At 37.9% G+C, this 24,009-nt stretch overlaps 1 protein-coding gene across 1 annotated transcript in view; it reads left to right on the forward strand.

The window, feature by feature from the left end:
* KCNH8 (potassium voltage-gated channel subfamily H member 8) overlaps positions 1 to 24,009 on the forward strand; it is a 207,724-nt gene that overhangs the window by 53,083 nt on the left and 130,632 nt on the right. Inside the window, exon 4 of the mRNA XM_075085701.1 lies at positions 16,066 to 16,299. Within this exon, the coding sequence (XP_074941802.1) occupies positions 16,066 to 16,299 (234 nt within the window). The remainder of the gene's footprint in view (positions 1 to 16,065; positions 16,300 to 24,009) is intronic.

The following is a 24,009-nucleotide window of genomic DNA, read 5'->3' on the forward strand; positions in this document are numbered from 1 at the left end:
ACTCTAATTAGTTCCGAATTCCTAAATCCATTTAGAAACGACTGCCATAAAAATCAATATAAAGCCCCTTTCCTAGGGATTCAGACTGCCCAAAGAAATAGTGACAGTTCTGGGGAGTACAGCGGCGGTGGAGGCCAAAACAGGTGGATAAATGGATGAGAAATAAGCTTCTCAGTTGTTTAAAGCAGAGGACCTGGATGACCTCTCTACCTGAAAGAAATTGCCGAGAGTGCTTCTGAAGAAGGAAATGTAGGGCCTACAGAATTTTGTTCCTCTAAATGCCGTTCATACTTTACCGATCTGCTCATTTATGAAAACTGCAGGGGAAAAAAAAGCCAAATTGAAAATACGTTCCTGAAATATCACCATTGTATTACTTTCCAGAGGTCCAAGCGTATTTGCTTTTCTTGCATGCTGCAAAAATGTTGTTTATTCCATTACTGAGGCTATATCCTTAGAAGAACAAAAGCTTTGGGAAATAGTTTTCTTTATTTCTTTTCTTAATTGATTTTTTCCCCTCTGTGGTGTTTTACATTTTCATTACTGTGTCATATGAAATGGTAAAAAGAAATAGCTTATCATTATTACTTTCCGTTTCTTTTTTATAAAGCAAAAAAATACTTAATGAAAATCCTGTTATTTGAAATTTTGATATATCAGTTTAAGTTGTTGCATTTCATGCATGTTTTATTATCTGACTAGTTTTTTTGAAGACATGTCCTTCTGAAGCAGAGGTTATATAAACAAGGTATTTTTAAAAGCAAATTTAAATGTTAATTAAAAGCTAGTTAGTAGTATTTACAGAGAAATAACCAATATATTTTCTGGTTCTGAAGAACCCTTTGACATACAGTGGATTAGCTGGTGGGGAATTACTGCTCTTGCACAAGTTTGCAAAACCCAAAACATAGTCTTATGACAATACTCCAATTAATTTTGAAGAATTATAATCAACTGAACATTTTTATATATTGAAAAATAAACTTCAAGATATTTTTGAAAAAATACCTCTTACAATGATATTGATACTAAAAATATTTTAGTAATATTTACAGAGCACTGTTGATGTAATTTTCCCTTTAGAATTTCTTTAATGAAGTAGAGTGAGAAAGAAAAGAAAAGAGGCTAATCATCTGACCTGTGCAGACAGCTGTATCCCACAGCATCCTCTAGAAATGGCAAGATAATTATATTGATAGCAACTGTCTTTCTTGAATTCCTCTTTTTTTTTTCTTTTTTTTTTTTCCCTCTCTCCACGTCTTTATTGTGTCTTAAGTTACATTTTGGTTCATGATTTAGGCAGTTTAGTGCTATTTTTAAAAAATATACACTCTCATAAAATGTCCTAGAACATAAGGGTCCAAGAAAGGGCAAGGAGTTAATACTGTCAGAATTATGCCAGCACCACCAGCTAGTGAGCAATGAAATAAATAGCAATTAGAAACGGGAATGGAATCAAACTTCAGAGTTCTGTCTCTCCATTTCTTCTGTCTCCTGGAGTGAAAAGAAGTGAGTCTTGCTTACTTTAATATTCAAGGCTTTGTTAAGAGAATGGGAAATTAAGACAATGGATTATCTGTCTCTCCTGAGAGAGAGAGGGTTGATCAACTTTTCCTGTAACAAGAGAAGTTCTTAGGCAGCCCTCTGAAGGGTCTTTCCATCTAAGTTGAGGCTAAAAACTATTTGAAAGTCTTATGAAAGAGAAAAATAAAAAAAAGTAAAGCCTGGGAATGTTCTAAACGGGTTGGGAGACTTTTATCCCTCTTCTGAGTGGATCCCAATTTATTACTGTGTCAGATGCTGGCTTGTTATTTAGTGCTTGGATGACTGCCTTGATGAGAGACTTCATTTTTCCCTGAAACATATTTTCTTTTTGGCTCCTGCTGTGGCTGCTCAGTTTTCCACTGACGTGACTCCCACACAGGAGTCCATATTAATATAGAAAACAGTGCAGCAGCATTCAGGTTCTGACATGTTTGTTAAAAGAAGACCCTTTACTGGAATATTGTGTCCTTACTGCTCCTACCTAATTGCTCCCTACCTCAGACCACTTTTACCCAAAGTGAGTTACATTTGTAACCATACAGAATTAGCCAAGCTGACCTACCACTTGCCAACCTCTAAAAGAAGAGATCCTGTGCCTCTGCCTCCTCCTTCATGCTGCTCTGTCCCTTGCACTGAAGTTCTGCTCTCATCTGACCACAGGATTCAGCCTGCTAATGCAGCAGGACTTTAATCCAAGTCTAGACCAAAAAAAAAAAAAAAAAAAAAAAAAGAGTACTTCTTTACTGGGTTAGTTGATGAGGTCAGCTGGGTGACACAAAAAGCATGAGGGAGTGGGAAAGCCTGCATAGGCAAGAGCAGAGGATGAGAGTAAGGAATGAGTAAGAAGTTTGTGGTGCAGAGGTTTTATAGAGGGGCCCACAGCTGATGGCATACACTGACTCTGAAAAGCCGATTTTGGAGAGAGGTGAAACAACAGAGTGCAAAGGGAAAAGGAAAACTCTCCCCAGTGGTCAGGTGGGAGAAGCAGTCACAGGATCCCTAGAAGAGCTCTGGGCATTTCTCCAGTGCTGTGGGTGGCAGAGGAAGATGTTTTCTCACCTTGTTTCCCCCTAGTGCTATATACTTTTGTCAGGACCTCCTCTCCCTGCCCTGTCCCCGCCCCCCATCCCCATTCCCCCCGTCCCCAGTTGTTCCCATTAAACAACGGCATTAGCACTGATTGGGATGCATGAATTATCTTGTTAAGCTTGTGTGTACACATATTACGTGTTAATATTTATTGAATATTTAAATTATTATTATCATGCATAGTGGCTTGGTTCTCTCTAATAAACTAAGATCTATGAAGTGAGATAAGGAAACAAGGGAATGAAGGGGTTGTTCTTAGACCAGTCATAGGTACTTCCTGTGAAAGCCCACTACTATTTGGGCTTGCAGGTGCAGGGCTGTGAGAACAACAATATAAATACAAGAATATGATGAGAATAAAGGAAAAATAATACTACAGAAGCTCTGAAAACACTGCCTCAACAGTGCAGGTAAAGGTTACAGGGCTGCAAGTAGCAGTCCCGTAAGTATTACTAAGACTAAGGCACTATGGTACCTAATGTACTTCACAACTTTTGTTACTATTTCTGATGTAAATCCACTATAACATATGTTTTCTCTGCTTGTGTGAAAGTATTTGTTTTAACAGGCCAGGTTTCACACTTTTTGTTTGTTATTTTTAATCAGCAATTGTAGATTTTGTGAAGTTTTCACCCAAATCTTTCAGGGTTATCATTATTGCTATTGTAACTTAAGAAAGTTAATTTATCCTGTTGTGCACAATAGGTGTAATGACCCTTTTTACTCAGATTTACACATATAGGGAGGTCTGAAATAAAGTGATTTTCCTACATTAGAGTATAATCCATGAGGTCAGACTCCTACTTCGTGCACCTTATTTTGTTAGACTAAAAAGAAAACCAACAAAAAGAGCAGCAAAACCCTGTACATTTTTCCTCTTTCCTTAGAATAATTTCCAGTTAAGGAATTAGTTCTATAGTATCTCACCTACAGATGTTCTTTGCCTTTTTTCTGCAGGAAGGAACGACATGGGCAAGGTCAGGTTCATTTACTCGACATTTATAGCCTGCCTACATATACATAGTATGGAAGGGTTCTTCTGAATTCTTTCATGGATTGTTTACTGATATTATCCAGCTCCCGTGCTTTAAGACAGTGTTCAGTCTGACTTAGACATGAAGAAGTTTAGTCCCCATATGATAAATATAAGTCCTTATTCTGAGTAACCCCTTGGAAGAAGTCACTTTCCACCATTCCTGTGATAAGCCTCCTGACCCTGATATTGAGGTTCAGTAGGCTAAAGGAGAGGTTTACACTGCTTCAGTATTGCTGCCACCTGAATTGCAAAAGGTTATGAAATGGAAAAAAGCATTTCTGTTAGTGTATATGATGCTGCTGGTTAAATTCTCCAGCTGACTTACAGTCTCTCTGAATCATTTTTTACATTCAAAACAATACTTAGAACAGCAAGGAATTTCCAAAATTATAGCATCAGGTTGCATAGGAAATGTGGCAGCGTAATCACGTTGTAATTTATAGTTTTCTTCTACTTTTGGTGTTTTCAGTAAGTCTAATTTATAGAACCTTGCACAGGTTTTGCTAAAAACATTTTTCTGTATTTTTATTATTTTTCTCTACGTTTCCTCAGTGCCACTTCTACTTGATGAGATAGAGGACCAATCCATAGTGTAAATACATGGCTTTCTACAAATTAGTTCAAAACTCCTTGAATGAATAAGATTATTCTCTCTCACATGAAAACTTCAACAGATACAAGCAACTGCTGCCATTTCTTCAAGACATTCTTCATCACATTCTTTAGATTGGGCTTTGAAGAAACAAGGCAAGTCTTCAAACTACCTCTCATAACAACACCGGCATTTGATTGCAGCATCTTTATACTTAATTCATGTGGAACAAAAATGGTGTTGACATTGTCTTGCATGTATAGCGTCAACATGGTTTTTTATGTGATACTATTTTGGATCAGTAAGAGGAATTTAGTCAAAATATGAAATGTAATTTGTATGTTTTGACCAAAAAAAAATTCAGGAAAGTTACCTGGTTCCCTAATGACACTGATTCACTGCAGTACAGTTAGTAGTTACTGCAAGGAAGTTCCAGATGCTTTGAATTTCCCAGATCACATTCATTTCTTCAGCCAAAATCTGGATTTTTCTCCAGAAAACCATCATGGCAATGTTCGCTTCAAGTCTTTCAGGTTCCCCAAGTAGCTTCTTCCTTGATTATTTGGATACCTTACATAAACCAGTAGATCTAAGCTTGGATGCTCCTACTCTAAGCTATACCAGTCATTCAGGAGGTCCATAGTAGCTTCATTATAAGAAATAATAGCCAATCTCTGCTTGAGGCGTCTGCTTTACTTTTCTGCTAAGCTTATTCTGCTTGTTTTTTCAACACCACCACTGTCCCTTCCACAGTTTTCAGCTTTCCCCCCTGGATTTTTTCACTAGATCACTCTCAGCTGGCAAACCCACTACAAGATGGTTTGTTTCCTTTTGAATCATAGAATCATTAAGGTTGGAAAAGACCTCTAAGATCATCAAGTCCAAACATCAATGCAGTACCGCCATGCCTCCTAAACCATGTCCCAAAGGGCCACATCTACTTGTTTTTCAAATACTTCAAGGATGGTAATTCCACCACCTCTCTAGACAGCCTATTCCAATCCCTGACCACTCTTTCTGTGAAGAAATTTTTCCTAATATCTAATCTAAACCTCCCTGGTGCAGCTTGAAGCCATTTTCTCTCATCCTGTTGCTAGTAACTTCGGAGAAGAGACCAACACCCACAACACTACAACCTCCTTTCAAGCAGTTGTAGAGAGAAATAAGGTCTCCCCTCAGACTCCTCTTCGCCAGGTTGAACAAACCCCAGTTCCCTCAGCTGCTCCTCAGAAGACTTGGTCTCCAGACCATTCACCAACTTTATTGCCCTTCTCTGGACAAGCTCCAGCACCTCAAAGTCTTTCTTGTAGTGAGGGGCCCAAAACTGAACACAGTATTTGAGATGCGGCCTCACCAATGCTGAGTAGAGGGGCATGATCACTTCCCTACTCCTGCTGGCCACACTGTTCCTGATACAAGCCAGGATGCTGTTGGCCTCCTTGGCCACCTGGGCACACTGCTGGCTCATATTCAGCTGGCTGTCAACCAACACACCCAGGTCGTTTTCTGCTGGGCAGCTTTCCAGCCACTCTTCCCCAAGCCTGTAGTGTTGCATGGGGTTGTGGTGACCAAAGTGCAGAACCTGGCACTTGGCCTTGTTAAAGCTCATAGAGATGGCCACGGCCCATCGATCCAGCCTGTCCAGATCCCTCTGTAAAGCCTTCCTACCCTCAAGGAGATCAACACTCCTGCCCAACCTGGTGTCATCTACGAACTTACTGAGGGCACACTAAATCCCCTCATCCAGATCATTGATAAAGATATTAAACAAAGCTGTCCCCAAGACTGACCCCTGGGGAACACCACTTGTGACTGGTCACCAACTGGATTTAGCTCCATTCACCACAACTCTCTGGGCTCGGCCATCCAGCCAGTTTTGTACCCAGTGAAGAGTACACCTGTCCAAGCCATGAGCCTCCAGCTTCTCTAGGAGGATGCTGTGGGAGAGTGTCAAATGCTTTATTAAAGTCCAGGTAGACAACAGGCACAGCCTTTCCCTCATCCACTAGGCAGGTCACCTGGTCGTAGAAGGAGACCAGGCTGGTCAGGCAGGACCTGCCTTTCATGAAGCGATGCTGTCTGGGTCTGATTCCCTCTTTGTTCTGCACATGCTTTGTGAGCTCACTCAAGATGAACTGCTCCATAATCTTCCCCAGTACCAAGGTCAGGCTGACTGGCCTGTAGTTCCCTGGATCCTCTTCTTTTGTGACTGGCCCTTCTTTTAGATAGGCGTCACATTGGTGAGCCTCCAGTCATCTGGGACCTCCCCTGCTAACCAGGACCGCTGGTAAATGATGGAGTGTCACTTGGCGAGCTCCTCTGCCAGCTCCCTCCATACTCTCGGGTGAGTCCACCCAGCCCCAGAGGCTTGTGAGTGTCCCGGTGGAGCAGCAGGTCATAAACTGCTTCCTCCTGCATTATGGGGGGTTTGTTCTGCTCTCCGTCCCTGTCTTCCAGCTCAGGGGGCTGAATACCCTGGGGATAACTGGTCTGACTATTAAAGACTGAGGCAAAGAAGACATTAATTACCTCAGCCTTTTCCTCATCCTTGGTGGCAGTGTTCCCCCCCTCGCCCCCTGCATCCAATAAAGGATGAAGATTCTCTTTGGCTTTCTTTTTGTTGTCAATGTATTTGTAAAAACATTTTCTGTTAACCCTTGCAATAGTTCTAGTGCTAGTTGGGGTTTTGCCTTTCTAATTTTCTCTCTGCAAGATCTAACAAGATCCCTGTACCCTTACTGGGTTGCCTACCCTTTCTTCCAAAGTGGGAAACTCTCTTTTTTCCTGAGTCCTGGCAAAAGCTCCCTGTTCAGCCACTCTGGTGATCTCCCCAGTGGTTCATCTTATAGCACATGGGGACAGCCTGCTCCTGTGCCTTTAAGACTTACTTCCTTCTTGAAATACTATAACTTAATTACATTCTCACTTGTAACCTCCCTCTAATTCTCTTCCACCCCAAAAGTATGGGGCTTTTACAGGCCCTGCTCAAGAATACAATGTCAGTGAGCCCGGTATTGAGATTGGTAGAATTGTTTTGATTTGGAAAGGGTGAGTTTGGGATACACAGTGTAATTTTTGGTTATGGTAAATAGTGCAGTATAGAACTCTACCTTTTCTGCAAGTGACATTTCCTGGACACAGTTCATCATTTTCTGAAATATTTTTGACATAATTTCTATCAGTTTGTCAGAACAACATTCTTTGGACAGACTTTCTTTTCCACAGCATCATTTTAAATTAGTGCATCATTTTAGATTAGTGTTGCTTCTCAGAGAAAACTTCATGCAGAAATACTTGCAGTTTACAGAGAACTCATTTCACTGGAATTCGCACATGGGAGTCTGCTTCTTCTCCCCATTAAAATTAGCTCAAGATTACCCTTTAATTTCAGGGACTGAGGGAGGAGCATATAAACTACAAAGGCTCAAAATGGTTACTTTTAGCCATAGAGTCCTGGTACTTTAATAATGAAGTATAATAATTATAGAGAGAAATCAATACAGTAGAAATCACGACAAGCTGGCATGAAATTGTTATGGGGGTTGTAAAGGATTCTTAAAGTGACAGTGAATAGGCCAGAAACAATGTGTATGAGCCAGTTTACATGAAAAGCATCTTGAGCTGCTTTGAGTAGCAACTTCAGGGTAGTATAGAACTCGTGTTAAATGAAAACTGTCTCTTATTCAGAGAACATAATAGTAACGTGATATTTGAACAGCCAGTAGTTTTAACATGAGAAAGTCATGGATATTGTTGTTTGGGTATCTCGTATGTGGAAATGAAGATTATATGCAAAAGCTGTGTGCTATTACTATGTGCAGGACCAGATGTGTCTGTGACAGTGATGGGTGAAAACCTGAGGATGCTGCATCACCCTCTGTGGAGTGCAAGTGCTGCACGAGGCAGATGGTGCTAAGCAAGGATGACTACTGTCCCTTTTGCCTTCACATTAAACCTAGACCTGGGTCTGGATGTGTTTTGAGGATAGATCCTTTTGTTCAGGTGAGAAACAGTGGCATGAGATGTCCCACTGTTGCCAGAGGCATATTAGTACATTTATGACTGCTGCCTCACTGGAGTCTCTAGCATCCAGAGGGCCTAGCCTGTTCTCAGTTTCTTCTATGGTCACTTCCAGGGCTGCAAGTGTAATTCATTCTCCATTCCTTTTATGAATAGTGGCTGAAAGGTCTGTGTGCTCAGCATGTGGACAGTAAATAGATTCAACTGGCCTTGCATACTAGAAGCAAGGGGAAGGACCATGAAGCTTTTCCACTCTCTTTGTGCTCAGATCCCTTTACATTTCTGTGTTGAAAATATTTTCTTTATTTATTTACTGATAACTTTCTTTTCTGTATAGAATCTAGTGTACCACAGTGGTTTTTTTTCTACTGTGACTTCTAAAGGGGAAAAAAATTTCCACAAAATCTACTCATTTCAAGTGATGATAAAACTTTATCAATAGTAGGTAAATAGTCCTTCAACCCCAAATCTTCACATTGTAAAGAAATCCAGTTCCTTATTTCCAGTGTAGCTGGCATGAGAATACTTTCCAAGTCCCTGATCTACCACTCCATAATCAACATAGTCTCATAAGACGAAAGGAGCTTTAGATTTCAGAGAGGCAAGGGCATGGTCTTTTAAAGGCATTTCACACTGGGTTCAAAATGTCTAGCTTATGTTCTTCCCCTCAGGTGTGCAGGAATAACAGCTCATTAATATATTTCCTGTATTCTTCCACTAGCTCTGTTAGCAGCTTCTGTAACATCTGGCTGCTCGGATATATTGCAAAATCAGTAGCAATACCTACATTGAGGACAAATATCCAAAGGGCTCTCCACCGCAATAGTATTGTAAACAGGTTCATCAGGCATGATATTTAGTAAAGGCATGTGTAGGATGCTAAAACCACAAAATACGCAATGGTGAAAATCTGGTATGTCCGTAAACTGAGCATCAACTGAGAGTAGTGACATAGTGCTTAAAACAGCTGTAAATAAACCAGCTTTCAACCCTCCATTCCTATTTCAGACAAGTGATAAAGGAAGGTGTGGGCAGGATCACATTGGTAAATGCCTGAGGAGGATGTGGCTCTTGTCTTTGATAATGTTTCTACTCAGGACTGTAAATCTGCAAACTTTTCTCCACTCGAAAGCTTGAAACCAAGTCACGATCCCAGGCTTTTAAATCATTAGGCTATATGATTTGAGTGTATGAGAATTCAGTGTGCTAGTTTGACTTACAGCAATTCCATTTCTGCCATTCCAAGTGTATTTTAAATCAACAGAACAGTCTGGAAAAGAAAGCAAATTAAATATAGCTGGGTTACACTAGCGGCCCTTCTGCCCACTGGATAAACTTGAAATTTCCATGTATTTTATTGGAGAAAATGCAAAACGTGCTTCCTTTGGAGGCAGGAATCTGTGCGCTCTGCTCTCCAGTGGGCACATGCAGAAAACACTAAACTGCAGGTGAACTCTGTTGTGAGGGATAGAGGGTTCAGTTCTGCCAGGCAAACAAGCACCTTCAATTCCCATTGAGAAACTTCTGGATGACACTGCGCGTTGTTGCAATGTGCTGACGACTCACAAGTTGCCGTGTCTCTTCACTGCTAATGTCTTCTTTTGTCTGTGTTTTCCATCGGCAAGTGCTGTTTCACTTGCAGCATTTCAATGCATATAAAAATGCACGCTAGCATGTAAATGTTTGACAACTGCAATATAGCTTTTTTAGTTATGTCAGCACTGTGTGCTGGCAGTCCCTGCACAATCAATAACACAAATAAAGTTGGTCAAATAGAATGTAATAGTTTTTTACTGAAAAACTACATTTTGTCAAAATCAACACAGCTTAAGGGTAGGAAAAGAAATATTTCGTGGCAACCTTGATTCAATTTCATCTATTGGATTAAAATTGTTTTTGCACATCACGTACGTGTAAAGTGATTTTGTAATGCCAGGTAAATATCAAGGAGATAGTAAAAAGATGTATCTTAGACTAGTTAATATTTCCTTCTGAGGAGAAGATGTAGATGTCTGCTTCTGCTAGTGGAGTTTAATTCTGAAGAACTTCAAAGCCATCTCTTCTAAAAGTTCCTCTCCTTTACTATAATTCACCCATTACAATTGCACTGATTGTTTATTTGCTCTGTGACAACAAATGAGCAGTAATGTCATTGCTACTATTTGAACAAAGTCCTTTTTGGTCCTTATACTTTGGAGTTCAGGTAAATGCAAATGAGGCTGAAATTAGAAAAGGAACAGAAACAGAGATTTCCAATGGAGAAACAATTTTTTTTTTCCCCTCTCTAGGATCGCAGGAGCCCATTTCACCATGAGGGTTATTTTTAGTTTTGCTTTTGATTTTATTTCCCTCTGAAACTGTCTGGCTTTTTGATCTGCTTTGTTCTAGGAATAGGTGCTTTGATTGGTAATGAAGAAAGCTGCAGTCATTATTCTAGTATTGACCTGATGCACTAATGGCACTGAAAGCTGGGTTCGAGATTGTTAAACACTGAGTCTCTTAAATGGCTTATGGTCTCTGTTTATCAGTAAGACTAGGAGATGATTTAGCATCCAGATGCCCAAGTTTTGCTTGGATGTCTCTACACTGAACTGCATTACAGATTAACTCTTTTTGTAGCTATAAATATTGAATACAGTAAAGCATTCTTACTGTCAGACTAAATATTATTGTAAATGCAAAGAGAAAGGTTGATTTCTTAGCTGCTGAATTCAGAACTTTTCTACGTAGAGGGAATTCATTTTGGCAATGCAGATTAAGTGGGAGCTATGGTGGCTCACCCTTGAGCTGAGTCCATAGAACTAGGTACTTCGAGTATTGTTTTGTACTCCAAATTTGTAACTGTTACCCAATTTTATGGATATATTTCCTTGTAATGTTAGCCTTTATTTGAAATGTCTTGGCCAGTTAAATCATTTATACATCTTACAGTGTTCATCAGCCCATACTTGTATTTTATTATGCAATAGTTCTACCTTTGACTGTACTACTGTAAATTCACTGGAATATACAATATTGTTTTTTAGTGAAGAGTGGGAAGAGGTACTAGCATAACCAACTGTCTGTCTTTCTGACTCACCTAGATCTGGATGAATCTTAGACTCACATTAGTGACCCAGTTAAATGTACTGAGATTTTCAAAAGGAACTTTAATTGGAAGTGTATGCATTATAAGATAATTTTGGTCTCAATCAGACTCAAAGGATAGTAGTTGGTAAATGAGATTAAACTCTAATTAAACTTGCATCTAAATGTGCCAACATAAAGCTAAAGGTTTTCATATGCTATTTGAATAATTCAGTTAGGTAATCTTAACTGTTCTCTGAAACAATAATTTCCAGGAACTTGGAATGAGACTTCTCTTGTTAAGTTGCCCATGTAGGAACTGTAGAATAAAACCTTCATCCAGAAGAATTATGGACTGTTCTCTATTCAATAGAGTAACTATGAGTTACTACCTTAATTAATGCAGCTTCTTTGATTGCTAGCATTTCTTTTCTTCTGTAGTTTTTTTCCCTTTCTTTTTAATTCATAAATAATTCAATATTTAAAATTAGAATGGTGGTTGACCATCCTCAGTTGCATAAGAAGTCGGATAGATGTTATTTTCACTGATAAAGATGAAGACTTGCAGAAACCATCTGGACTTTGATTGAAAAGAACCATTACAAGGACTGGGGAAGCACAATGAGATTTATAGCAGACATAGCTACAGTATTAAAGCAAAAACCCTTTTGTCATTTTTCGCTAAATAAGATGACACTAAGATTTATCAAGGGAGTGCTGAGTTTAATTGTAACATGGTCTCATTACAAACAGTCAGATAAATTGTGTGCATTAATTATGAAGCAGAGGATTGCATAATAGCCTTTGCCTTTAATGATGTCAATTCTAAAACTCTGTCATGGGATGTTTAATGAACCTGCCTCTCTGTATCTAATGGCATGTGCTATAAATTTGTTCTGGTTTTTAGGTTATAATTTTTGGGTATCAGGCCATTGAAACAGGGCAACATGGTGTAAGCCTCTAATTGAAGGTGTAGTTAGCGTGGTTCTGGTTCAGCTTGTTTACTTGTCTCCAAGTTTGTGCTATGTATGAGGCAGAGGTTTCTGGAAATCGTGCAAGTCTTCTGTTGATCAATGTCCTATCCACTCCAGCGTGTCCTGCTTCCAAAGGAAATGCAGGCATGCAAGCTTCTAATAATCTTCCTTCGAACTTTTATGTGAAAGTCATTTGATCTTCACAGAAAATGAACATAAAAGAAAAGAAGCATAGTTGAAACAAATCTGCTCTTAAATCGTGCTGAAGAGTTGTGGAATACCTCCATGATATTCATCCCTCTCTGCTGACTTGCTGCTAAAGGAAAACTTAGTGAACATTGTTGGATTTTTTTGTGTCTAGGCTTTTTGTCCCATCTTTAACAGAGGCACTTTAAAATCATCTTTTACACATCACACACAGGCTTGAACGCACAACCAGGTATTTTTATCCAAAGTTAATATACAAGTACACAATTTGAATACTTTTATTTATTTTGCGCAGACTTAAAACACTTAACAATTTCTGAGCTGAAGAGTGCTACTCATGGTTTCTTTCTGTTCTTTCAAGTAGTATGCACATTTGCAGCAGTTTTACTCTGTTTTGCACATGCCCGGTACTCCTAAACAGTGTAAAAGGCTCAAGGCTGCATCATTCTCAACAGGTCTTGAATTTAGCTTGGATGTATTTTCTTACCTAAAAAAAAAAAAGACAAACTACCTAGTACTGTCTCCTGATCATCAAGTCCAACTAGTCTGAATAAAATAACTTAATATTCATGCTGATGTGCTGAAAGAACAATATGGAATTCAATTTCTTCTTTATTATTATGGAAGTGTCACAATCTACATATAAACATACACCAAAATATTCAGACCAGTATGTTTGTATCACTCATTGCAACTTTCTTACTTTAAGTTCAAAGGTAAGCAAAAATTCTGTCTTCCAGTCCATAGATTTCTAATAAATTATTCTAAATCAAATGTCATTCTTCCTACTCTTTGTTTTAATATCTAGCTAGCTATCACTGAAGATTATAGAATTAAATGCTGGGTTTGTTATTTGTGTCACACAGAAGCCTGAATGATATAAACTTCACCCTCAATTCTAGTTTTTTTGAAATATTTTATGGCGCTTTTTGTGCACTAGGAATAGCAAGTGATAATAAAATTCGAAGCTACAAAAATAAATTACTGAAGTAAATAAATTTTGAACCAGAATATTTTGAGAAACGTTTGAAGAAAAATTTGTTTTCTGTAGTAGGTAGATGTTAATTATAATTTAATAAATATTACTGAAGAATTTGATGAAACAGATGATTATTGGACAGTATTATTTTACTGGATCCTTAAATATTACAAGGACTTTTTTCAATAAATCCTTTAAATATTTCCCTTAATCTACTAGTTTGGGATTACAAGCCCATCTTTCAGTCTTTTGAGTTGAATTTCAAGCTCAAGAAAATCAGAAAATATAATTCTGATTGTATTTTCCTGGAGCTGATGCTCTACTGTTGTACTCAAAATGTTCAGCAAAATTAGGCTTACAAGACTTATCAGATATCCTCTGATGTTGACAGAAAGACTGCCTCTTATTCTAACTGGCACTGGATTGAGCTTTTAGAAGTAAATTGTTTTCTGCTGTGAATGTTAAAGTAACCGAAAGTATTCTGGGTTTATTTTGATGTAAATGACAGCAGAGTTTGGCCATCTTAAATTTTTCATAAAATTGTGATATGCTTGATAAGCTCCAGTGTATTTCTGTTCATAACGATATTCAAACACTTCTGCACTCCAAGAGCACGCTCCCTACCCTTTCTGTCCTTCCAGTGTTCCATATTCTGCTTCATGCAATTCACAACAATTAGAATTAAAAAAAAAAAAAAAGTCTTTGCATCACATAAGTCTATCTTAAACAATCAGAAACCCAGGAGTAAATTAATTTGATAGCTACAGATGCATTTGGGATGTATGACCTGCAGGGCTTACACTGTAATGCCATCGTTAAACTGCACTGCAAGCATATGATTTTAATTCTTTTGGCAGTGTTGGGATTTAGTTTTGTGTTGGCAAGGGGACCAGCATGAATGGTAATGATACTTATTCCCCAGTTAGGCAAATAAAAATGACAGGCTAAATCAAGCACCACACTGAACCAGAATGCCTTTTTAAATCACATTATTGGCAAACGAGAGAAGTTTGTTTTAATATAAAAATCATTTATTGAAAGATTTTAATTAGATTTAAGCACAAGGTGAGTAACTGAAGCAAAGTCTTAAGAGCAAATTGATCATTTAATAAGCCTCAGCATTGCCTTTAAAATACTGAAATCTTAGCAGGATCAGCTGTAGTATTTTATCCCTTGGGTAAATAAAGAGCAATGTAGCTGAAGTTGTTGGAATTTCATGGATGTAGAACTCTTGTGACAGTTAAGGCTGAAACAGACCTATTTTTCCTCTGTTTTACTTTATGAATTCTCTCCCTCCCACACCCGTTCATGAATAATATATCCCTGTATAGGGATTAGGCATATCAACCTGAGTTTTCCATTAAAATAGTTCATTTTTCTCTTTAAATTTATGAATATTTATCAAGGGATTCTGGGTTAGTTAATAGTATTTTCCCTTAATACATACACATGAATTCACATACACATAATTCTGAAAAATTAGAGGTATCTGTCTTGGGACTAGACTGCTCCTAAGCTCCCGCCAGCAAGCTGTAAGGTAAACATTCTTTAATAAGCAACAGGCGAAAAATAGTCTTTCCTCCCTCAATGTGAAATGTAGGCAGATTCCTCCCTTAAAACTTCTTTTTTTCACTTTAAGATAAGGAAACACAGGCACAAAAAAAAATGTAGGAGAACTTCATACATTATCGGGAAAGGGTCTCCATGATAATTTAAAAAGACCGTAATGTGCTAGAGCCGTTGACATAAGCTGAAGATGAGAGTCTAAGGCACAAAACCTTCAAAGACACTTCAGCAAGGGACGAAAATGAGCTGTTAGGCTGCAAGCTTTGCCAAACATTTGAACTCAAATTAGAACATCACTTTTTGTTAATTGATGTCCATGTGAACACACTATTCTTGACTGTATCATACCTGACAGCTGCATCTTACACACCCTGAAAAATTACAAAGTGCACTAAGGTGTAACAGGATGGTGAATCTTTGATGTGCCTGTTTCATATGGGAGAATTGTGGTGGGGCTCCAGAAGAAAGCTGACAATGGTTTTTGATTAAATCTTTTTCCCTCACAAAAAAAAAAAAAAAAAGAAAGATCAACTTCAGCTTATTGAGAGCATAGAGAGATTAGGGTTTTTTAAGATATAGCTGTCTCTCTTTGGAGTGCAAAGCAGTCTGAATGGCAGCATAATGTAACATCTTTGAAATTTCTCTAAAGCTTCCATGGTTGTCACCAGTCTTTGGTCAAGTGGTTGCTTTAATGCGCTAGCATCTATCTCAGAGGCAGTTATTGTGAATTATTCCTTGAGGATGCAATGAAGCAAGCTGTACAGAGTCATGAGGAACCATCGTATGAAGGTGCTTTGTGGACTGTTAGACTTGATTTCATTTCAGATGACTAGGATAAAACCAGAGGTTGCATTCCTGTCTGCGGGCAGTTGGGACTTTGCTTTTAAATGTATGTCCAGTTGTGCCTTCCTGTGAAGCTAAAGGAAGTATTATGTCAAATGATGTAGAATTCAGACTGTAATTTATGTTTTACTTTTCTGTTCTTCTACAGATAGTAACTTCATTCTTGCAAATGCTCAGGTGGCTAAGGGATTCCCTATTGTTTACTGCTCAGATGGCTTCTGTGAGCTGGCTGGATTTGCACGAACTGAAGTCATGCAGAAGAGCTGCAGCTGTAAATTTTTACTTGGTGCTGAGACAAATGAGCAGATGATTCTTCAAATTGAGAAATCATTGGAGGAAAAGGTAGAATTCAAGGGAGAAATCATGTTCTATAAGAAGAACGGTGAGTTTTTCTTTCCTGTTTTGTTAGTCCCAAAGAATGAAACTTATTGTTAATGCATATAATGCATAGCATGCATTTCTATGTAATGATTTTGTATGTCTATACATAGACATACAAGATAGACATAAACCTACAAGAATAAATTTGAACACGGACAGATGGGTACACATTGAGACTGTGTTTATATTAGTGTTATAGATTTTAAATAAATATATGACAATTAATGTAACTAATTAATTAATTAAAAAATGAATACTTACCGTAAGGTAGACAGTGGCTACGTAAAATTTTTTGGGGGGATGTTTGTTGTTTGTTGTCATTGCTGTCTTTTGGCATTTAGAAGAGACTCCCATCATTCCTTGAACTCATGTTTCGGGAAAGTTATTCAAAGAAAGTACTTTCAAATTTGTAAACCATACCTTAATATAGGGAAAAAAAATTATCTTAATCTGGAAGGATAAGAGCTGCTTTTCTCCAGTATGGTATAGTGATGAGTGGGCACGGTGAGAAGAGTTTTCAATGTATGTAAATGAAAGAAGTAAACCTAACATATTCCTTTCTCTGTCTTGGTCCTGAATGATAAATTGTGATTCTTTTGCACCATGAAGGGGTGCTTCAAACCTATAACAGACATGATTAATGCAGGCAGAAAGAAATTGCAGGTCAATTTTCTTATCAGTGAAGTAACTGAACCACTGATAAATAGGGAAAGAGAAATTGTTTAGGATAAAAGAATTCCCACAATCCATCCTACATGCACCCCTGTGTATAATTTGACTGGAAGCTATTCCAAGACATTTTCTCAGTATGAATAAATTTCCCAGACTGCCTATCATATTTTTGATTTTCATGTATTTCTGTACCACTGGGAAACAGAAATGAATAGGTATTAAAATAACATGAGACTGTTCTTGAATAAAAGCAGAATTTATCTTAAAAAATAATCTTGTTTTTTCAACAGAGCTGCAAATTGCAGACACCAAATTTGGTAAAACATTCATTTTAGCTAAATGTTTTGGGTTTGTTTTCCTTTTTTTGCCTTTTTTTTTTTTTTAAGAAGAAAAAAATGAACCTCTGAAGCAGTTAGGCTTATTCAATATTGGCAGAAAAAAATAACAACTGCTCATTGCAGAACAATGTTTTAAAAATATTTTAAGACATAAGACCTTTGGGAATAATGCCTCAAAATGACTGTATGGATATGTTCAGGTTTACCCAATACTGAAAATAATTGTCAGTTGGGCCCAGGAACGCAGGTCAGTGGGAGACAAGTAGCTAGCAATGCCTGTTTGTCATAGGATTACATTTCAGTGTCCCATTAGGACTTTAGGGTGTCAGAGTGAAGCGAGGTACCTAGTACACTGTTCAGAGGTACAGCCTCGCTCTGTCGGCCTAGCTACAAGACCAAATGAACACTTCAGGAACAGAAGTTCAGCTTCAGGGGTAATTCTGAGCTCACAGAATACACTGAAACATTCCTCAGCATACTTCTTAAAAGCTTAGTAATGAGTACAACATTATGATATGAAATGACTATGATGGAAATGGATATAAGTACACAATAACTTATTCTTGGTTTCTTCCTCTGGATTTGATCTAAAACATAGAAGCTAGAAATTTCTAATTAATCTCTCCCCACATCCCCCACTCCCATGCGTATGCCCTCTTTTGGGAAAGAAATTCAAGCTTCCAAAACTGAAGATGGGTTAATTTCTTAATTGCCACATTTTTCAATATTCTGAATTCGATTTAAACTCAGTTTAAAATTGATTTAGTTTTTATGACTAAATTAGATTTTTTTTCATTCTGTACAAGAAGTGATTCAAGCTTGGGACACTAGCTCTTACTAGTTTTGATCTGAATTTAGTAAGCTTGAATATGGGTCTTTCACAGTTACTTAACCACCATTTAAGAATTCACATAACACTTTTTCTCAGTAATTATTAGTTAAAGGAATGATTATTATAACTAAAGCAACTCCAGCAACCCACCTGCAATTCCATGGAAGTTCCAGACTGCTCCAAGCTGACACTGCAGCCAGTAAGAGTGGTGTGCGAGGAGCTGGGTAGGGAGCTGAGTAAGGATTACCTGTCTGTGGGATGAAATGCAGGATTTCACTGTCTTTGTCATTTGGGTTTGGATCTTAACAGAAGGATGATCTTCAGCAGTTTTACTCTGACCAAACTCAAAAACAATCCTCCTAGAACGACTAGAAGTGGATAGGAGCTTTTCTCTATTTGTGTTCTCCTTAGGCATTTTAATGAATCCTTAGGATAGGATAAACTGACTGTACCTGCTCATCCAGGGTATTTTCTGCCATGTTAGCACAGAGCAATATTCAAACTGTGGCAGCAGCAGCAGCAGCTTCAGAGAGAGATGTCTTTCGAGAATCCCACTCCAAATACAATTTTCATCATAGTTTCAGTATTTATTTTGATTCCTCAGTCAGTTTCTAACTTTTTATTCATCAGAGCTGTTTTAGTTTTTTAAATACAAAAGAAAAGAAAAATATTAAAAACCAAGGGATTTTATGATTGTTGCCTTCTTCTGAAAGTTTTACAATGATACAGCCTAGGAGCTGATTTTTAAAATTTTTTTTTCTTACTATTTCTACACTATCTTTAAAAGATCTGCAACAGATTAAGTTGTTTGCATTGGAAATGCAAAGTAACCTTTCTTAATTCAAGTGAGTTGTGAAAAAGAACTCACTCCCTGGACCTTTCTTTCAGAGTAAGCTAAAAGCAGATGGACACTATGCTGAGGAACTACATTTAGACAAACCCTTCTTTTTCTTCCTGCCAGACCACTGCAGAAATTTATCAATAGCAAGTACATGTAGTTAAATGAAGTCTTCACAACCCCCCAAACTGAAGTACAAAAAAGTAGCAGCATGGACTTTTTCTGTTACAGCCTAAGAGGATGCTACAATAAGTCCTATAATCATTGACTTAGTCCAGTCTAAGATCTCCATCTTCAGCTGCTGAGAAGGTCATACTTTGGTTCCCTTATGATCACATCAGACTCATTTCCTATGTATCAAAAATCAGTTTGTAGTATTTAAAAATAGGTCTGTTCTTACACACACCCTCTTAAGACCTGCAGTAGTCCTACAACCTTCCTTCACTGAAAGGAAATCAGCATTTTTCTGTGTATGTGTAACTTGTGTGAAACACTATGTAAACTCTGATGGCCACTTCTGACTTATGGGCGTTTGAGAGGCTTCACTGTTGTGTCCATTGTATCTGTGCACCCCACCAACAGGGTTGCTTGCCACGGCTTTTGGGGGCATTTAAAAGTCCCTGCTGTAAGATGACTGGAGCAAGTGGGTGTTTCTGGGACCACCAATACAAGTTGCCTTAGAACTTGCCTGCAAGCAGAGTTTGCTTCATCTGTGATAGGCTATGGGGACTCAAGGGACACTTTGTCATGTTCTAGGTGTAAAAAAAGACTTTCTGAGGTATGTGTTAGGCATGTGCCTTGTAGTTCTTGGATGGTAAAGTTTTGGTAAGTAACCTTTAAGGTCAGGAAGGCATCATATAGTTATTTTCTTAATTTTTTTATTTTAAGGGTCAGTATGAATAAATCAAGGTATTTTGGCTCTTCTTATCAGTGTGGGAGAATATGTGTTCTAGTAATTCTGTATCCTTATCTGGAGGGTCAGGCCTCTTACTGAGTTACAGGATACCATCAGGCAAACGGCCACTTAAAGTCTAGGTGTAACAGTGTTCTCACATGAGCAGCAATGACAGCCGCAGGCAAAGGAAATAAGCCTCAAGCCATAAGACATCATCTATAGCCTCTGCCATGGTTGTAGCTGAGTAATATGGCTAGAGGATAACAAAGGCTCCATTACATTATTTGCAGTTAATGAGTGACTTGCTTTAAGCAAGAAAAGAAAGCTTTTTTTTAGACTATGAGTTTAATCTTATTTAAAATTATAGAAGAGTTAATTTTAAAGAAATTTAAGGAAAATTAATTTCCTCTAAAATGAAAGAAAATTAGGTTTTCTTAAAGGTTTTCTTCTCTACAGAAATTATTTTGCTCATTGCAGAAATGGTATCCCTTATTTCCAACAAGAAGTTTAAAAATCTATTTTTGATGGCTGTCTAAAAATATCCTGTAGCATTTTGAAACATGGGAGCTGTATGTTACCTTTTTAATATGAACTGGCTCCCTGCTTTAACAATCTCCAGAAATCCGCAATGTCTTTGGGAAATGTTAAGCCCAGCAGTTAGAAAAAAGGCATTTATTAGAATTTTCTAATTGAAAAAAAAAATTCCACACAGAGACATCAATTTTTCTAGTGGTGTCTGGTTACTAATGTATAGGAAGTCCCTTGACAAGTTGCTTGGCAGGACAGTTCATAGCAACATGACCTCAGTGCTGCTCCACTGCTGCTCTGCCTTAAACACGTGGCCTAAAAATAAGAAAGCTAAAAAGCTTTTGTGGTTGGCTTGCTCACATTGTCTAAATTGTAGTACAAAGTACAGGAGGAGGAGAATAAAAAAAGCAAGCAACACTGAAAAATTAATCTGATGGTAATATCTAATCACAATTACATGAGCCATAAACAATAATTTGTAACCCTGTAAAAGCAGCCTCTTTTCTTTTTTCCTTTTTTCTTTTCCTTTTCCCTTTCTTAATTTTCCTTTTACCCTTTTATTTTTTCCTCTCTTCCTTTTCCCTTTTTCCTTTTCTCTTTTTTCCATTTTCTTTTTCCTTTTTTCACTTTTAAAACTTTTTTCCTCCCCCCCCCCTTTTTTCTCTTTTTTCCCTTTTTTTCCTTTCCCCCCCCGTTTCCATTTTTTCTCCTTTTTTTCCTTTTTTCTTGCCCGCCTTCCATCTAGCTCAGTAGGCATTAGGAAATTTCACTGATCTTGGGGAAGTATTCCTCTTAAAAAGCAGTATGGTTGTGGCTATATACAGAAGGCATGTCCTTATTTTCCTCTATTTCACAGAAAAGGGGATCTTTTGGCTCCTTTTCTCTCCAAACACTTCATTTGATTGACCCATGGCCTCTGATGAAAGGTAATGTGTAGCTTTGAAGTGTGTAGGCTTTTTAGAGACAGTCCCAGCTTCTGCAGTGGAAGAGGAATATGGGGCAGATTTCTGCTCCTCCGGAGAGCCTTGGCTTAAACTCTTGAAAGTCTCAGGTGAAGTGGTGAGACAAAGTCTGCGAGGAGAGGAAACAAGGGGAAGAACTTCAGTTAGAAGGGAAAAAAAGGCAGTAGAATCCCCTGTGTGCAATGTGATCTAAAACATCTGAGATCTTTTGCTGTAATTTAATGAGACTTCAGTAAGACTGCTGCTTACTAACTGACAGCGCTGATACTTTGTTCTGATGGCACTCATGGTGACATTGGCTAATAGCTTCTTTCAATAGCAGTATGATTTATTAAAAGCATAATTCACTGAGAAAAGATTTGTTGATAAGTAAATAAATCTGTATATGAGTTTCCTGCCGCTTATTGCTTTGTTACAAAGTTATGGGCCCTTCATTGCTTACAGATGCTTACCATTTAGTGTTTCCACACAGGCACCCTGCAGCTGCACTTAATATCAATGGCTGTTAGTAATGCCTATGCACTTTTTTTTTAAGATGTATTTCAGTATGCTACTTCTTACACATCTATTTTTAGGAAGAGATATAGGTATTTATTTCACAGTGGGATGCTTGAACTACATCAGACTGGTCACTCTTCAAATTTTATCATAATTTTATGGCCACACTGAGGATGCTGATTGGCTATATTCCATTTTTATGAGTTGTAAGTCTGGCTTTAGCTAAAAGCTGACTTGTGCCCCCATGCTTCACCATGAGTTAGGGTGTTCTTTGGTAAAAGAAAGAACAAAGTACCATTTCTCCTGATGACTACCTTCCTCTCTGCTACTGACATTTCCTTATTTTGTTCATGATGCCCAAATCCATGTGCTGGATCATGGTGCAGACTAACTGACACCTCCTGTGCTGACAATTAAAATGAGTTCTTGCATTAGCTCTGTAGTTTTTTTGGAAGAGCGGCAGGAGGCTCATGTTAGCACTGTCTATTGAACCCTCTCACTGATTTGGATAGGGAATTGCAAAAGCAGTCTGGTTTTATAGAACAGTTAAGTAATTAAAAGGTTAAAATCTATTACTTTCTAACTGACAGGGTTACTATAATTCTTTTCAGTGGGCAGGCTCAGAGTCTGTTTACAACGTGCTCATATGGATTCAAATGGTGAGCTGGGAAGATTAATCCTCTCTACAGTGTTATGTAACTCCTCAGTGTGTGTTTCAAAACCCTTCTGTACAAAAAACATAAACCTGACAGGATGGAGGTATCAGTCCAGGTCCATGACTCAACCCCTTCTCAGGCCTCAGCTTTAGCCCCTTCTTTCCGGAAAGGTGCGAGTGGGCAGCATGTCAAGCACAGGTTAAAGTTCTTGAAGCATGGGCTCAATAGAAAATCCACAAATTTGCTTAAAAGTTCTGATGAATATTAACAGATAAAACTAAAGTAATAGACAAGAACTATAGAGGCGTGTGTATTCTTGTTAAGTAAAAAACTTCTCCAACCTTGTGGAAAAAGAAATGGAAAATAAAATATCAGTTTCTAAAATGGAGATTTGCAATGCAGGTGGACAACTAACCATCAGAATCCCCTCTTTCTCCATGTAATGTCTGTTGAAACCTTTATGAATAAGCATCAGGCTGTGACTAGCACCTCTCCCAGCACTGGGAGACTTCCCATTCTGCAGACTCCAGACAGTTTATGGGGGACTGCCACTGCCAGAGACACCATAATCAGGGTAATGAAAATATCTTGCACAAAGATATTTTTGTTTATATTGTTATCACTTATTACTTGAAACTGAAAAAGTAGAAAACATTCTTTATTAGTGCAGTGGTCTGTTTTGGTATTGCTGTGCTTTTGCTTACAGGAAATTTCATGTCATCTTTGAAGCTGCTTTTTAAGAGAATAAAATAATGACCTTAAAAGCACAATAGCATCATTTGAAAACAAGGTTGTGTTCAGATGAATGTGGGCTATGCCTCCTCCTGGTGCCAAAACATCAGACACAATTTCAAAAAGATTAAGTAGCTTATAGGGGGAAAACTGAGATAAATTAAAAGATGTGTATAAATACATGGTTTTTCACTTATATATTTGTATATGTGTAAATATGTATGCACCCATACATACATGCATACATGTATATAAGAGATCATCCTGGCTTAAGAAAATTTCTTACTTTCTTTTCCAAGGGACAAAAGTACATCTCTCAGTAGACTAAGAAATCATATTTACAGCTGTGATTACATCTACATGTTGGATTAGGAGCTCTGAAAATCCAGGAGGAATAAGGACCATGGTTTGTAAATACAGTTCTAACAATAGATTTCAGAATACACTAATCAAGGGAATGCAAAATTTGCTCATTTTGGGATTGCTCAACTCAGACCAATGAAAAAAGCAGAATTCAACGGAGGAAAATAACGACTAGACTGCTCAGGAGGGACTGAGACTGGCTGTTTCTGAAACAGTCCATACTAAGACGTTGAAGAAACAGTATTTTGTTTTGGGTTTTGTTTTGTTGTTTTTTTTCCACTTTAACTATAGAGATTGGATATTTATTTATATAAATAGACTGTCTCAGTTAGTACTTTCCCAGGAGATTGCTGACAAATGCTGAATACCTTGTACTAGTATGACCATGACATTGGAG

This window comes from Phalacrocorax aristotelis, chromosome 2 (genome assembly GCF_949628215.1).
Source record: "Phalacrocorax aristotelis chromosome 2, bGulAri2.1, whole genome shotgun sequence".
Lineage (NCBI taxonomy): Eukaryota > Metazoa > Chordata > Aves > Suliformes > Phalacrocoracidae > Phalacrocorax > Phalacrocorax aristotelis.